General features: G+C 42.3%; 1 protein-coding gene across 4 annotated transcripts in view; it reads right to left on the bottom strand.

The window, feature by feature from the left end:
- BOD1L1 (biorientation of chromosomes in cell division 1 like 1) overlaps positions 1-17,633 on the bottom strand; it is a 61,445-nt gene extending 43,812 nt beyond the window's left edge. For 2 of the 4 annotated variants that reach the window (XM_015594844.2, XM_025051698.1), the window contains exons 1-9: positions 16,855-17,322; positions 11,939-12,063; positions 7,889-8,079; positions 6,780-7,388; positions 6,042-6,191; positions 3,804-3,970; positions 2,599-2,710; positions 1,794-1,932; positions 712-784 (exon numbers count right to left, since the gene is read on the bottom strand). In XM_015594844.2, the coding sequence (XP_015450330.1) occupies positions 712-784; positions 1,794-1,932; positions 2,599-2,710; positions 3,804-3,970; positions 6,042-6,191; positions 6,780-7,388; positions 7,889-8,079; positions 11,939-12,063; positions 16,855-16,950 (1,662 nt within the window). In that variant the 5' untranslated portion in view covers positions 16,951-17,322. Of the gene's footprint in view, positions 1-711; positions 785-1,793; positions 1,933-2,598; positions 2,711-3,803; positions 3,971-6,041; positions 6,192-6,779; positions 7,389-7,888; positions 8,080-11,938; positions 12,064-16,854; positions 17,323-17,491 lie in introns of those variants that run through there. The other 2 variants (XM_025051700.1, XM_025051699.1) reach the window with 2 other exon arrangements.
- Between the last annotated feature and the right edge of the window lie 44 nt (positions 17,634-17,677).

Below are 17,677 nucleotides of genomic sequence, written 5' to 3'. Positions count from 1 at the left end.
TTTGGCTATAGAATTATAAAACTGACATTATAAATAGGATTTAAAACCAATGAAAGCAAAGTTTATCCCAAGAAAAAAATCCAAAAAGGTGAAGAAATGTCTCCATTACATATATTTTTACTATTTAAAAGGATCGGACCTTGGAAACAATCTAATGTGCTCAACTACAAAGAAATGCTTACATTATGGTATCGCCATTCACTATATAACACTAGGCAATTGTTAAATAGAATAATTAGGATGCTCGCAGCTAACGCCACATGCGTAAGAGTGAATGTTAGTAATGCTCTGCAACATTACATTCACTCTACAAATTTTCGTACCTCTGTGGACAAGGAATGAAAGGGAACGAAACAGATGATTTGTTACGGTGCAGGGATTTTTGTTGTCTCCCCTTCTCTTTTTCACTATTATTACCGGCAATTTTGTTATTGCCAATATAAGAAGTGTGGGTGTGCGTGGGAATGGGGGGCGCGGAGTTTAGGAAGGGGAGTAGAAAAGCAGTTTCTGTCTAGATAAATAATCACATGGATCAACCTTGCCAAAATGAGGAATTCATACCATAATAGGATGGGGGTTTGAGAATGCTGAACGTGAGGATTTTTCACTTGGAAAAGAACAAATTGCATTCTAAGTTTTACCCCAAAGGACTGAATAGCCTGTATCTGACAAAAGAGCGTTTAAAATGGGCATGCATTAATTAAGACACACCTCACTTGTTTTAAGGGTTTCTTTGGAATCTTCTTCAGCTTGCTGTTTCTTTTTAGAATTCTCTTCAACATTCCTATGTGGGGGAAAAAGTCAACTATGAACTTTGAGTCAAATGAAGAAATTTTCAGGAAGGTTAAAAAGAAGCAGCTTAGCTTTCCTTTTCTATAAACACTTGATCCACAACTAGAGGCTTGCTATGCTTCAGTTGAAATCCTGTTCTAGTCATGACTGGAATACGATCCCCAGTGTGACACGGAGTACTCTATGACATGGTGCTAAAGTATTCTGGAAACAGCAATTCCTGAATTGTTGCTCTAAACTGAATATTTTATGAGTTATAATTATATTCTGAAAGTCTTACCATCTTTTGAGCAAACAGGGCAGTCTTATATTCAGATCAATAGGAAGAAGGTACCATAAGGAAACTGAGAGCTGATTCCTTTTGCTGAGCTCTGCAAATTAGTGATTTAGCTATCTTAAAGTCTGTGATAAATTTACATAATCGCATCTTGATGGGACAGGAAACGGCAGCCCACAGCTCACTCGCCTTCATAGCCACTCTGTCTCTTCAGCTTTCCCATTCTTCTAGAATTAACTAGGATAACGTAGTGTTAGGAAAGACTTCGGCTCAGACCTCTGGCTCATGGGGAGAAGCACAGTATACAATGAAGAGAATCGCCTGCAAAGACTGGAAAATGGAGGCGATCACTAAACATGGGGTACCGAATGTCCGGAACGGGGACACGTCCTGGGTACGTCTGGAGGGTCCGTACGCCCTCTGAAGCTCTAGGGACAGCTATGTGTTGATGCATGTGCATTTTTTTCCTGGGGAGAGAGTCCAAAACTTCCTTCGAAATTATCAGAAAGGGCTGGGACTCCCCCGGAAAAAGATGAACACTTTGAAATATTAGAGACACTAATACAATGAATTATGATACTAAAAACGAAACCTACGGTCTTTAATAAACATGCAACAACATCCACATGCAAGGCCTGGCTTTCACTGCCGTTTTCAGAGGCTCACTTCTGAAAGCACGCCGCGAGAATGTTACAACGGGAACGCAGCCAGGTAAAACATGTACCTTGAATCTTTTTTTCTTTTTTTGCTTAAGGCTACTTTTTTCTCTAAAACTTTCCGTTCTTTAAGGACTTCTTTAATTCTGGGGGCTTTAGGTTCCAAACTCTTTGCTGATGAGTCTTCTAAGTCCACACTATTTTTGCCTAGTAAAGAAGCAATCGATAAACTGTATTTCAGAACAGAGTTTTCTAAATGGTGTAATATTTACTTATTTTTCATTAAGTTTTTCTAATCACTGTAAAAATGCAAAATGGCTTTCATATCCTTAAGTTGTGCTGGAATAAAAATAATACTTTAGATGGAGAAGTCTTATCGTTTTTTAATTTCAAATGCTTACATATGTATATGTATTTGTATATTACACAGGATCAGTATCCAGGCGAAGTTCAAGTTTGTTCAATTAAATATTGCACACAAATGTTTGGCACTGTAATTAATATAAAGTACAGATTAATCCCATTACTATTGCCAGCAAGGCTTGATTACTCACTAGTTAACAATCCATTTTCCACTGATAATTCATTCCGCGGCCATTGGAAAATGAATTGCTACTATGTGAGCTGTGTAAGCTGGTACTTGATAGAATATTTAATATAGATTCAGAAATAATAAAAAGTGACCAAGCATACTAGATTAAAAAGGAGATCTTTCACACCTAAAAATACATAATTAAAAAAAAATAAAAGCTTTACTGAAATATAATTTAGATCATTATACTTTATAATCCTATCTCATAAGTAATATAAATATCCAGAAAATAATGGAGTGTATGAGACAGTTTAAAATAATAAAGCTAACATCTCTAATACCTTGGCTCTTAGCTTTCGAAGACTTTGTCTTTTCCGCTTTCTGTTTTCGTTTTTCTTCAAGTTTCTCTCTATTAATTTGCCTTCTTAAAAGCCTCTCTTCTTTTTCTTTAGCCTAAAACCATAAAATATTCACAATTATTCTGGTTATCAGGCAAAAGCAAAAGACTCTTGAAAAAAATGTTTGCCTTTCAAATGTTCTCACAAATTAATGGGCTCTGCACAAGCGCACATACACTACCAGAATACGTGGAATTTGGAAGGTACCAGAAAAACAAAAGAGAGAGAAAAAATTTTCCATTTCTCTTTTAGAATGTCATTAAAGAATGGGAAAAGTATCATTTTGAGAAATGGTGGTTTAATAAACTGGTTGCTTCGATGAGAAGGACAACTGTGAAAATACCCATGACCATCAAGTGAACATAAGTAGGTCTTCATAATTTTTCAATTACTCTTAAAAGAGCACGCTGAAATGCAGATGCAAGTGACAGGCCAGTCCCACAACAAACGTGACATGCTGGTCACACTCTCAGGCCCTAGGTTTTAGACGTAGGGCTTTCTGCTGTTGAATTTTAAAGCCAGGGAGAATCCGGTTATTGTGTGTCACTCCCACCATTCCTGAAAGTCTCAAAGTGCCATAGGCATAACTCCTGACCAAGTAAGCTTGTCATGAGTTAAGCCACTATTAGCATTGAGTGTACTGTACTTCCTTGAAATCATTTTTCTAAGAAATAATATTTTCTCATTCAAAGATGACCATATCTTCACATTTTAATGTTTCTGAAATTCTAAGTCATCTTAAAGCTGATGTACACGTACGATGAGGTAATAATTTTTCCTCTAAAAATCTGTTGTTAATGACAGATCTTATGAGAAGTATTTTCACATCCAGTAAATATGTGAACTGTACTTCCTTCTAATACTACGTTCACGGCTGCACGCCATATGCTTGTATGCCTCGATTCATACTTGATTCAAACATTTCCATACCATGAAACACATAAGTTCTTAACAGTTTTTCACTACTATTAATCATGATGACATGAACACCTCTGACACACGTTTGTGTCTATACTGCCTAGTTACATGACGAGGTTCTTGAAAATAGGGCCTAAGTCACGATTCCATATGCTCACGAGTACCTCGTACTCGGACTAGTCAAGTCTGCCACGGATTAAACGCGAAAGGCAACAATCGACGAGGCTTACGATGGACTGTCGCCGCTGTTCTACGGTGAGCTCGTCGTCAGAATCGCTGTAATACTTTGAGTAGAGATACGGTTTGTGAACGTAAGCATGCCGTACAGTTTTTGCTTTTCCTTCGCTAGGATCACTGGTCTGAGCTTTTGTTTTATTCTGCTTGTTCTTCTCTTCATCTGGAAGAAAGTCAATGGAAAGAGGAGTGCTCTGTGAATCCGTATTAAATATCAGCATCAAGTTTCATCAACATTGAGCAGCAAAAGCAGTATCGATGTAGTTCAAGTTCATTTCTAGGTCCCACAGGGAAATATCCATACGTGAAAATTCAGAAATTGACCTTTTTTCCCCAGAAATTGACATTTTTAAAGGCTATACTCCACATCTTAATTTATTTAACAATCAACTTCTCACACATAAGAGAGCAAAGAAAAATGAAACCTTATAGTTATTTGTTTTCTTGACAAATAGGAAAATATTCGTGTGTCAGTGGAGTTGACGTGAATGCTTTAAACTGAACAAATTCACTTGAAGCCGTACTTTAAACTGGAGATTTTTATGAACGCCCGTGAGTCTCTCTTAACGGGCAGGGCGAGGTGAGAATCAGTAGCTGGCCCTCCACCAAGTACACACTAAACCCCTCCACCTGCAAGAGGCGAGTGCTCCCCCGACACAGCAAGAAGATGTCGTGAACAAGGTGTTCACTTCCTACCACCCGGTACTCTCAAAACAGCCATCTTATTTTTTTTATCCCATACATATAAAATCTAGCCCTGACCAGGGAAAAACTTGAAAGACCCCAAAGTGTCTAGAATTAGGATTTTGGCTAGTTTGGCTGGAGAAAGGAGAGTTCACAGCTGAGTGGAATTCTTCCCATGACATACTACGGAGCTGGCCTGGCGAGGACAGACAGGGAAAGTGGGGCGTGTTCTGCTTTCTTGGGTTGGTATTCAGTTTTTTAATGGATATTAAAAAAACGAATGACAAATGGGAGACTCTGAGAAGCACATTTGTGGTATTAAATGCTTCTACTTTTCCTCGTCTATTTTTCTGTCTAGGTTTTCTAAGCATAAGCCAGCATCAAATTTACAAGATGCTATCTACAGGCAATTGAGAATAATATTTGGTATTTTTGATTTTTTGAAAAACGGTCATAAACAATTTTCACGTGGGATTTTTTTAGTAGCATAAGGTGTTGGTCAGAAGCCCAGACCTGGGTCTGAAACCTGCACTGGTGCCCACTGGCCCTGCCACCTGGACAAGACCTGGCTATGTGATCTTCCTTCAGTGACTTGATTTCTTCACCTGGACCTGCCTGCCTCCCAGGGTTGTTTTGAGGATTGTAGTTATTACACAGAATAAATTAGCACAGTGCCTGGAACACAGTAAGTGCTGATAAAGGGTTGGTAGACAGAGGTCTGGTCTTCACCCCTGGCTTCCAGGAGGTCATCTCTAAGCCTTTGGAATGCCGGGCCTGAGTTTTTCTGAGACACCAGGGGTCTTGCATCAAGCCAAATCATCTGCCAGTGTGATTTAGGGTGGGGGCTTTGGGTCATGGAGTATCAGCTTGACCTCTGGGGGCCTGGAGACTAAGACCAGACCCATGGGTGGTCAACTATGCCATGATGGAGCCCCACTAAAAATGCTGAACATCAAGGCTTGAGTGAGCGTTCCCGGCTGGTGACAATCTTGAGTACTGTCAGACGTCGGTGCCAGGAAAGTAATGCTGTCCAGGGAAGGGACGCCTGGAGGCTCTGTGTTTGAAACCTTGACTCTGGCCTATGCACGTCCTCCCTCAGCTGATTTAATCGGTGTCCCCCAGCCGCAATGCACTGTGACAGTGGGTTTAACAGATCCCAGTGAGTTCTGGGAGTCCTTCTAGCAAACTATCAAAACTACAAGAGGTCCTGGGGACAAAACTTGTGTCAGGAGGGGAGTGTTGTGGACTGCGCTCCCTCACACGTCTCACACACACAGAGCATGTCACGTACATTATCTCATCTAAGTCTAACAACAGTCCTAGGGGATGAAGTCAAAGATGGGGAACCGAGGCTCGCTGCAGTTCAGTCGCTTACCAAGCTTGCTCAGACAGGGAACCTCGGAGCTGGGACTCGGAAACACATCTTCCAACTACAAAGCCCTGCACCCTTGCCACTACACCACACTTTCTTTCACGGTCCAGCCAGCTGAACATACAAACAATGCTGGGCGGGAAGCGTCACGCGGGCACTATTAAGTAAAATGCTTTACCATCTGACGTAATCTCTCCTTCTTCCATGCTATCAGACATTACAACCTCCTCCTCAGTGTCTTCTTCAAACGATGAAAGGTCACTGGTATGGACAGAGCTAACTGTGATGTCTGTAAGTCCATCCACATCAGACTCTATCACAGAGCAATCTTCAGGAAAACAATAAAACACAGAAGGTAAACCATCTCGTATAAGAACACAGGCAGAACCCAATTCCTAAAATATATTTAAGATTTTCTGCTTTAAATATATGTCGAAAACTTCCACTTTAGAATTAAAAATCTTTCATTAGCAACCACTATCAAATAAAGCAGAGCTGCTTCCAGGAAATACAAAGGCAAACCGTTATCCTGTAAAAATAACGAAACAATTAATTTCTGATGTAAATGACACAAAAGCGAATTTTATGTAAGTAACTGCAATATTTACTATCTAATATTTTCAAGATTAGGATATACAACTATGAATTAAGTTGCTTGGCGTAATGCAGGACAATAAGCTATGAGTTAAAATCATAAGGTTTAGAGCTTCTCTGTTCATTTACTTTGTGAACTGGTACACTAGCACACAAAAGAAACACAAATGTTTGTGGCTCTTTTTCATAGCAAAAAGGAGGTATGTTCTCAGGCTTTTGAAATACAAGAATAAAACTGATTAACATTTTAAAGGCAAATCTGATACTCCCCCCAATGGACATTCTGTTCTCTAAACTGTTGTATATTTTTGCAACTTTTTACCTTCTTTTGTCCCTTCTTTAGCTTTATTGCTGTTTCTTTCTGAAGGAAGTTTTGAACACTCTACTTCTTTATCCTTTGCTTGTTTTTCGTCTTTTACTTTTTGTATATCCTCACTCCTTTTTGAGTGATCGAATTTCTTTTCAGGCTTTTCTTTCTTTTCTTTCTTTCTTTCTCCTTTCTCGTTGCTGTCTGGTTTCTTTTCACCTTTGTCTGTTGATTTATTTTTTTGGTCATTGCCTTCCTGTTGAACATCCTTATTTAGCAGCAGTGAACTATTACTCTCTTTTGTGTGGTTTTTAATTTCTTCGACCGGACAAGGGAGATCACTAAATTCTTCAGACTTGGGGGCTGCTTCCTGTCCTTCCCCTGCAGAGTCGGGTGGAGATTTTTCTTTGTCGGCCACGTCCTCTGAAGTTCTCTCTTTCTCAGTACTAGTGTCAGTGCTTGGCTGAGATGGGAGTTTTTTGGATAATCTCTCACTGGTCTTAGCGTTCGACGTTTCTGTTGAAGCCCTGGCGGCACTAGCTTCTTGGTTAAGAGAAGTGATGGTTTCTAAGATCGACATGGCATCGTTGGCTACATTAGCACTGGGCCCAGGAGCGGGGACACCTTCGAGGGAAAGACAAGTGTTAGAATACATTTATGCAGGAGGTCAACCCCCGGCTGAATCAGTGCCACGTCCCACTGTCGTCTCTATACGCTGCCCGTGCTGTGCAGAGCACTCACACACCTGGAGACTTTCAGGTACCAGGGCCAGTTCTCAGCACGCACTAAGTCCTCCACTTCTCTACTGCCGGATCTTAGAAAGGCACCGTGCAAACCCGAGAACAGTCTAGTTTCCAGAAAAAGAATACCGTCTCTAATTATTTTACTTATTCCCTCTGCTGAAACATACATATACCCCCAATACCTTACTAAAATGCCTATTATTTTGTACTAATGTAAAAAAAAAAGTTATGCCAGCTGAGGAATTCGAGTGATATTTATAATAACATACAGTTTCGCTACAGTGGCCAAGGAGAAAAGTGTTTTCAAACCAAACGGTCCTAATGTGATACTCAGTTCAGGAAGAAAAGCAACGCAGCTGACCAAGAGCCAAAGCGAAGCACCTTGTGTAACGGCGGAAGAGTCTGGTTTCTCCTCGTCGGGGGCCATGCTGCCGCTCGCTTCCTCCTTGTGGTTTAGTGTGGCCAAAAACTCATGCACAGCTTTCTCCACCTGAGGTCTGAATGTGTGGTTGATCTTTGGATCCACAACCTGAGAAATAATTCGGTCAATACCGGACTCCAACATTCCTGATCTGAAACACAGGGTGATTTACAGAAAGTTAAAATAATAATAATAATTTCATATTATCTGCATTACTTACTTTTAAGTGAAACTGTATCTATTACATATATGTTCGACCCCAATCCATTTCCTCGGATGTAGAAAGAAGAGGGAATGGGAAATGAGTTTCGCACCACAGTGGCACGTAGATACGCCGCGCTGCAAAAACGCTGTCATCTGTCCGCCACTGGAAACACTGAAGTGGCCAAAACGAAAAACAAAACACCCTCACAACTAGACACAGTACATGATCCAGAGCCCAGGCCGATAGGTGATGCTTATCTTACCCTGATCCTGCCCATGGCACATTGGAATAAATGATCACTGAAGTTGAGTTTTGGGTATAAAATAAATCAATGGATTCTGCACCTTTATTTTTAAACAGAAAAATGTAAGCCTTTTATAAATATCAGAGACTCCAGAAAAACTGAATATACACAAAGTGTAATTTCATCAAACTTAAAAAAAAAAAAATACAGAACAATAAAGAAAACTTTAGAACCAAAATAAAACTTAAGACTTCTGGCTTCCTTTTGATTGTCTCCTTGCTATAAAAAAACTGGATGATTTATTCATTTCACAATTATGAGTGTTCTCTACAGTAACAAGCACCATGCAGGCCATGGACTCGCTACAAATCAAACCTGGTCCTGTTCTGATAAGGGAGACAGATACAAACAATTAAAATACAAGATGACAGGCACTAAGACATACCACACACTACTGTAGGGAAGGAGTGGAATAAGAATTATTAGATGTGTCTGGGATAATCTGGGAATGCTTCGCAAAGGAGAAGACACTTGAGCCGAGTCTTGAGTTCCATACAGGAGAAGAAAGACCTTAAAGAAATGTCACAGACAAGAGACCAAGGAGCAAACAGGGCACCTAAGTCCCATATGCACGGAAAGTCACAAAGGTGTCTGAGCAAAATAAGAGGACATGTATTTTAAGAAATGCACTTAAGCCTTGTTTCTTCCTAAAAGAGAACTTGAGGACAAGGTCCCTGGACAGTGCCACAGAGCGGGGTGCCGGTCCCTTCCAGATTCTCAGCCTCGGGCTCTCTGCAGAGTGCCTGAGGAACCCCTCCGTACGCGTTAAAAGCTATTTTGAGTGCGGCTCTGTCAGGAGTGGAAGATGAAGTTGATTTTCATTTCCTGAGGCACCTATGGCCGGTGATACTATAATTCTACTTATGTGGGCCATAGAGAAAAATGAGCCAACACCGCACAAAGTAGGTAACCTGCTTTTTAAAGCTCTAATATATATATATATAAAAAGCAATCCTGCAAACACTGTTACATCTTAGAAGTGTCTTTAAAATGTAGCAGGTGGAAAAGAAACAAGGACAATCCATCTTAAAAGTGTTTTGATTTAACGCACAAGTACAAAGATAAAATAAATAAAACCCACCCGCCCAAATTACTGCTTCGGTCTCTCTGCTTGCCTATATTCTGGCCCCTGGTCTATTTCAGTCCATTGTCACAGTGGTTGGTCAGCCCCGACCCTGAATAAAACTGGAGGCCAGTGCTAATGACCACATGTTCTTTCTGGGCTCATGAGCCGTGGCCACAGCTGCCTCAATGGAGGAGAAGCCACACTCTAGGTTCAAGGGCAAAGCCAAAATGCCAGCAGCTGCACTGCCCTGGTTCAAGCTATTTCCTTATCTTCCTTTTAAATCCTGTTCAGTTAAGGTCATTATTTCTGAGCTATCTAGCTTTTTTAGATTCTGTTGTACAAATGAATACATAAATAGAATAAGATTTTTGCCCCTGTTGAGTCTGCAGATTAGCTATTAAGTCGAGCCATCCAAAATTGCTGATATTAAGACTTCTTGTCCTATAAAAATGTCTCAACAAAACAGACTCAGCTGAGTGGTTCTCAAAATATATGTATGAGAAACTGTTCGAAATTGTATTTATAGGGGCCAGTGCGACCATATACCATTAGTTACACATAACTAAATAGGCTCTTTAGGGAAGCTTTAAGATGTTATTATCAATAACGTAAAACTTTACTGATGGAATTTAAGAGAACAGTTCATTTAAAAATAAATATCATCACTAGAAGAAAATTTACATATGACTCAGGAAAAGCACTAAGAGACGGTGCTTCCCCATTCTATGACGTGTCTAGGGGAGGGCCCTCGTCCCCCACAGGAAGTCTAGTGGTGATCGCTGAGGGCCACAAGAACCTTGCACTGATGTGCACAGAACTCCTTGCCAAACACCGATTCTGTAAAGTGTCTTGTACTGGTACAACAAGAATTGTAAGTGTCTGATTTTACAACGGCAAGACTGAGTTTAGTTCCCTTAAAAGACCAGAACAGATGACTGCTTCCCTACTTTACAGGTTTGTGTGCTAAGGAGCAAATGCAATTCTGGGAAACGTGCTTTCCATTTAGTCTCTACAAGCAAAGAAAAGAACGCGAACACACTTTTAACGCAATGGAATCATTTGTGAAAACGAAGGCAGCTACGCAAATTGTTGAGCGAAAGCTCTGTACTCAGCAACGTTCTGGTAACGTGCGGGTGACAGTGTGGGTGACCTTGCTCCCCCCCATCCCTGCCTTCGCCCCAGCCCTGTCCCCCAGCTCCCTACTATTTTGGTTATTGTTCTCCCAAAGGCCTGGAAGTGAGTAACCTTCCAGGCCTGGTAAACTGACAGAGCCCTCTGCCTCTGCTTGCTCAGGAACGACCCCTCTGACAGCATCTTTCCATCTCACCTGGACTCCTGACAGGTTCCTGGAATATCTTTTAAAACGCAGACAACAAAGTTACTGTTAAAATTTCCCTCTTCACTTCTTCACAAAGAGACACAGTCTGAGCCCCCAGGTTCATGGTTTCCAGTATTGCCTGTGGCTAAATGGGTCTTTGAGTCAGGGGGTGAAGTTTTATTTGCGGGGCTCGCTGTGGGTCAGCACTGTCCATGGGGTAGCACTTGCAGGGTTCCCACGGGACGAGAAGAAATTGAGATGTCCGGTATAAGACAGACTTGTTTAATTGTTTAAAAGCCACATTTCATTCTAAAAGATGTGCCTGAACATAAATATTTGTCACGGCAGGAAGACTAGGCGCTTTAAATAACTTAGTCACCTTTTCTGGAGGCTGAAGAAGGGACAGAAGGTCCAAGTCTTTTTGTCTTAGCAAATATTTATATTCAAGAACAAGATAATGTTGTAAATCTGCTTTTTTGGGGGGAATATGATTTTTTTTGGGGTCCCTCTAAACATTCCAGCTCTTCTCATTCTCTTTATCTTACGTTCGTCTAAAAAGGGCTCTGACAGGTCCAAATGCACGTGTCCTCTTTTTTTTGGCTCTATCGCCAGTAAAAAGCAGAGTTAAAATCACAATAAAATGCAAAAGAAAAAAAGGGGATGAGCTGTTTTAGAAGACAGAAGACATGGCCTCGAAATCAGGAGAAAATATTTTAATTTCAGTGACCTGTAATGTCTTCATAAAATAAAACTTACTTTTTTAGGGCCAAGAAAATAGTTGTGAATGTAAACTGTACAGGATAATCTGGCATTTATGATCTATTAATATTACATCTAGGCATTTTTTTTTTTTTTTAAAAGTCACATTGTCATTCCCTTCTCTTAACATTTCCAAAGGTCTCCAGAGAAATCAGATTGTTAAAATTTATGGGGGAAATGTGAAGTGATTAGAGCCCACTCTAAAAATCACACTGCATCACAATATGAAGTAGCTACCCCAAACTCGACAAAATTAGCAGGAGGCGACACGAATTTCTGAGTAACGTCTCTGCTTTCAGGCAAAGGAAGTTGTGACATTGTCAAGCCCGCCTGGGAACTCTGTAACCGGGAGACTTACTTGAGCACTTGCTGTCTGATGTTGTTTCTTAGTTGGTTCTTATTGAGGTGGGGGCTCCAGGTATGAGTTGCTAAGTGGTTTGCAACAAAGTTGTCAACTCGTTGTCTCAAATTCTGATAGGCAGGCTAGAGGGAAAAAAAAGATACAAATGTTGCATATCTCCAATGTTACACAATCTCGGTACAGACCATATGGGATCTGAGTGTCTTTTAGTGTTAACATTTTTTAGAGAAGCAGAGGCAACAAAGTTTCATAGCTTGTGATAGTCCTGCTTTAGGATAATTCAGACATTCAAACGCTGCTTATTTTGCCTAAGACAAGAGGTTTGGAGATAGGAGTACAAAGAAGAAAGACATACCTCTCATTTGTACACAAGGGACTAGGAAATAAGACACCAATAATTGTCACCATTAGAGGATATGGAGCAAAGAAAGGGAGACAGGCAGAGGAAGAAGGCCTTGGTTGAGACTGAAGCATTTGTGGGACCTTCAAGTTTCACAGTGCAGCTGGGAATCCCAAAGACCGCCTTGCAGGTAGAGCCAATGATGCAAACAAAGAGCAAGTAGATGAAAAAAATGAGCGGTTGGGAGCATTTTTGGCACCCCCAATTGTCAGGTCCAATCTCGGAGAAGAGAATACATATAAGTAGAGAAATGAGGTTGGAGACATAGCTTGGGGCCAGTGGCCCGAAGGACTCAAGCACCTATATAAGAAGTTTGGAATTGTGGGGTAGAGAATGGTAACTTATTACACATATAAGCAGAGTGATATGTGATAGCTTTCTGATGATTAATCCTCCTACAGTGAAAGAGTAGAGACACAAAATATGCTTAGAAAAAAATGCAATAACTAGAGTGATGAAGGTCTGTATTGGGGTGGCGGAAATGGGCTGAAAGGCACGGATCCAAGAGAAATGATGGAGGGACGACCGCTGGAACTAGGCATTTGATGTACAGCAGTGACGGGGAGTCATTTCCTCCCAGGCCCACCCCAGGGGATATTTGGCAATGTCTGCAGACCAGTGAGGATGCTGCTGCTAGCATCTAGTGCTCAGAGAGGAGGGATGCTGCTGAACATCCTGCAATGTACAGCAGGATCTCCCCACAACAAAGAACCGTGCAGCCCAAAATACCAACAGTGCTGAGGCCGACAACCACGATATAACGGAAGCAGGAGAGAGAACCCACATTACGTCATCTCTACTGAAAAGGACACTGCCTAAGAGACATGTTTGATCAGGATGGCACACTCCATTCCTAGTTGCTCCCAACGCTCACATTCTTTACGTCTTTCTTTTATGTGGCTTTTAACATAGATGAGTTTGAGTGACCCGAAATGATTTTAAACAAACCTGTACAGCTTCATCTTCTGCCATTTGCTCCCTTACCCTACAAAGTTTGTGCTCCCATAGTAAGTTCTCATGCCTTTGATCTTCTGCACCTACCATCCCCTCTACTTGTCCATTTGGCAAACTTCTCACCTTCAGCGCTCACCCTAATCTGTGCAGTCATCCTCACACCCAAGGTAGGCTCACATGGTCCTTCTCCTACTTTCTTCCAGTCTTCTATATGAACTATCATCCCAGAAAGTCTGGCACTGCATTGCATTTTGGGGAGGGAGCAATATTCATCTTCCGGTTGAAGTGCAAGCCTGCTCCACCCCACTCCCCCAGTCTTTGTTTTTGGCAAGCTTATCACACTGCTTGGCAGATAAGCAATTAAAAAGTGGTTGTTAGTTGAGATGACTGGGCAACTATCCCCAACACAGATGATGAAATTTTTATCCCTTTGTGAGGCCCTTTTATCTCTTCCAGTTTCCAGGCTTTTGCCGATTCCTATTTTCGATCCCATGAGAAAGTCTCTGTTCATTTCTCATGTTCTTCTCCATTTATCCCAAATCAATGTGAACTAAAACTAATCCTCTCTCCCAATGATTTTCAGCAAAACTGTAAAAGATATCTCTTGCCAGTATTCCCAAATCTCAGAAACATTGGGCTCATGCATCACAATGCATTCAGCATGCTAGTCACCCCACATCAAGCTGGAATTTGAACAACAACAGGTATTCTCCTCGTTCCCAAGTTCTTTCAGTAAAAAGTCTGGTGATTAGAGAAATATGGATTTCATTATGTTTCTGGGAATCTTTTTTTCTTTCTCCTTTTCTAGTCCTCTGGCCAAAAGCCTTTAAGTCATTCTTGACTCCTCCCCTTCTCTTCCAACTAGCATCCAAACCATTAGCAAATGGTGTCAGCACTAGCATCACAGTACATCCAGAATCTGACCACTTCCTGCTACCAGTCTGGTCCAAGGTATTCTCATCTCCTGTCTAGATTACGGTAACCTGTCTCCCTGCTTCTACCTTTGCCCACCTGAAATCTATTTTCCATACAGCAGCTAGTGTAAATCTTCTAAAATCAGGGCAACCATATAATTTATTGTCCGAACCAGATCATGACTAAGTGTGAAGGGGACACTATTAACAATTACACACGGTCGACCCACTTAAAGTGGAAGTCAGAACACGTCCTAATGCACAACACCTGCCAATGGCTTCTAAGCTCAAGTGAAAGCCAAAATCCTGCTTTGGATTCTGAGGCCCGCCAGCTGTGCCAGCTGTGTGCGGGGAGAGAGGGGCACTCGTACCCCACCTCCTTCCACTTTCCCCCGTAGTTCCTGCCTCAGGCTTTCTGCTTTTGCTGTGGCCTCTACTTGGAATACTCAGCCCCAGACAGCTGCAGCTTGACGAGTTCCTTCAGTGATGGCTCAAACAGCATCTTCCTGAAATCTTCCCTGAAAGCACTCAAAACAAATCGGCAATCCTCTTCACCCCCGTCCTGCTCTATTCCTTCCAGAGGACCCATCACGCATTATTTATTGTCTGTTTTTCCCTGCTGGGATGTAAGCTCTATAACAGCAAGGCCTTTTTGTTCACTGCTGTTCCTGGCATCTAAAACAGTGCCTGATATATCATAAATATTTGTTGGGTGAATAACTTTATATACTTCTCTCTTTAATATTACTTTCAAATCTAAAAAGGAAAAAAATAAAATAAAAAGACAGTAATCACAGTGACCAGGAGTCATTTATAACTGAGAAAGTATCCAAGAACTGGCCTTTATTGCCCAGGAAGAGAAGAGCCATATTCACTTTCTCAGTGACTTCCCTGCCTGAGACAGAATGACGGGCCACTCGACCCGTCGCCCACACTCTCCGGTTGCCAATCGGTGCAAAGGGGCCAGCAGGGCTTCACAAGCTCTCTAAGGGCTTCACGAGCTCTCTGCATGCTCCAAGGACCGGAAGTGGGAGTCTGCAGCAGAGGCTCTTTGGGTGGGAGGGCTGATCCCCTCGGATCGCTCTCTTGGTTGGTTAGCGACCACCGACAACCCCAGGCCAGTTTGAGGGGTTCTATGGTCTTCTGGCATGGCAGCCGACTTTGGTAGCTCTCATCTTGCTTTGAACACACCAGGCTGGATGACAGTGTGGCTCTTGGAGAGCACCTGGTAGGTATCAAATGTCCTGATTCTTAGCGACGCACGTGACAGACAATCCTGTTACTGCTACGACCCTATACACCAAGTCATACAGGTTGGAGTTTGACAGTCGATCTTCAGGGTTCAACATCAAAAGCACCATACCACAAGAAGTCTAAATCCCACGGTGTGCCTGATGGGCGAGACCTGAGGATTCCACTGATGCTATGCTCCTTTGCCTGGGAGACTCTTACTTCTGCCCTGGCCCATGCATCCCACTGCCAGTAATGTTAAGTTCACATTAAAGACAACTTTGGCTTTACACGTTTTTTTCAGACTTTCAAACTTACTTTCTTTTTAGAGAGAGAGAACATGAGACCATATGCAGGAGTCGGCCCTCCTCTGTCGGGGAGGGGGTATCGTTTCAGTTCGATTGTCTTCTAGCTTCAAACATTAACACAGGGTCCTTGTTTTAATTGTGGTCCCCGAACTGCCCGAAACTATGTAGTAGGTTGAGTCACATGAAATTGCCGATGGCTGACCATTTTGAACCACAAAATCATCATTTTAATAAGTACCTGTGCTGTGCATTTTTGCTGGGAGAAAGTCCTAGTTTTCATTAGACTGTCAAAAACAAACAAACAAACAAAAAACAACTGCGTTTACCTCCTTCTCCCCAAGAAAGGTTTTAAGTCTCCACTTTGAGAGGCACTGGCAGGGATATTACAGACACACAGTAATAAATGGGTCTGTACTAAATGTATGAGATGAAGATAAAGCTGAGCCTTATCTATTGTAGCCTCTTCATCAGTATATTTAAATCTTCAATTTGTATACACAATAACACAGAGATCTGCAGGCTTCTGAGAACAGCAAAAGTTAAAACCTCTGCTTGCAGGATACAAATAACCAGCTTTATCTGGGTAACATTTACCTGGCTGTGTCTAATCTCCCATTTAAAAGAAAAAAAAAGCAATCGGCATTATTTTAAAAAAGGTGGCTGTGCATATTCCCTAAAACAAAGTGAGAAAAATATATACTTCCTGTGATGACACACATCCCAAATAAACGGAATTCTCTTGGTGAAAAAAACTCCAATACCCTGAAAAGGTCGTTGTACTTCTTGTCTACATGGGGCGGGGGGAAGAGGGAGGGGAACAGAGCCCTTTGAGGAAAGATGTCCCTAGGTTTTCACTAAGGCTTTCCCAGAGGAAGAAGGAGAATTGTGTGCAAATCATCTCAAAGCCTGGTGGATAGCAAGTCACAGGGAAGAACTGGTGGACACTGCAAACACCCATTTCTTAAAGAAACGAGGCTCCTCAGAACAGCCAAACACGCTAGGAGAAAACCCTCGCCCCATCAAAACTCCTATCCCATGGACCCAACCAGATCTAAGCCAAAACCAACCAACCAATCGCCATCCCCATTGCGCCAAACGCCAACATACCAAAAAACTCAACGACTTTCCAATTGTTTCCAACAGAAGCTTCCTGCTTCTTGCACTTGCTTCCAGAAGTCCAGACTCTACTGGCTTTCCATGCATCTCATCAAGATTGCTCCTCTTGATGTCCTTTGCTCAAGATGACCTGGTTCCTGCTAACACCCTTTTCACTCTGACATTTGGGACAAAGCCCCGCCCCCCTTCCAGCCTCTAACTCTTCTTTCTGTCCTTCCACTTCATTTATCTGCTGTCACCTCTTCTCCATCCTCTCTCCACTGAATGGCTAAGTTCCATTCTCTCCTCACTTTAGAGAAGGGACTTGGCCTGTTACCTAAATCAGTCACTGGTTGGAAACTAAAGTCCCGATCTCCGCAATCCACCTTCTCAATGTCCAGCTCTACCTCCTTGACTTTGCACCCCACCCCCCACAATCCAGCAGTGCACACTGAAAATAATTTGATTCGACTATCGATAATTTGTCCACAGGACAATGAATCTTACCGCACAGAAATCTTCAAGGGAGCGGATGCAAAATAAACCGCGAGAAAAAAAGAAAAAAAAATAAAAAGGAGAACAGAAATGAAAGCACTGGCCACTGCTTCCAAACGTGTCACCGTAAGAACAATGACTTGGTCTTGCTCACCGGTCAGTTCCCAGCGCCTGAGCGGCGTAGCGGGCGCTCAGCGCCGAACCCGGGGGGAGGGCCGGAGAATGAATGAACGCGCCGTGCCTCGCACGGTGCCTGGCACAGAGCGGCGGCTGCGCGCGGAGCGCGGGGGGCGGCGCGCTGCAGAGGGGTCCCGGCCTGGGAGCGCGCGGCGCGGCGGGG

Source organism: Pteropus alecto, unplaced genomic scaffold, assembly GCF_000325575.1.
Source record: "Pteropus alecto unplaced genomic scaffold, ASM32557v1 scaffold5, whole genome shotgun sequence".
Lineage (NCBI taxonomy): Eukaryota > Metazoa > Chordata > Mammalia > Chiroptera > Pteropodidae > Pteropus > Pteropus alecto.
The sequence above is the reverse complement of the archived record's forward strand: the minus strand, read 5'-3'. Positions and strand labels throughout refer to the sequence as shown.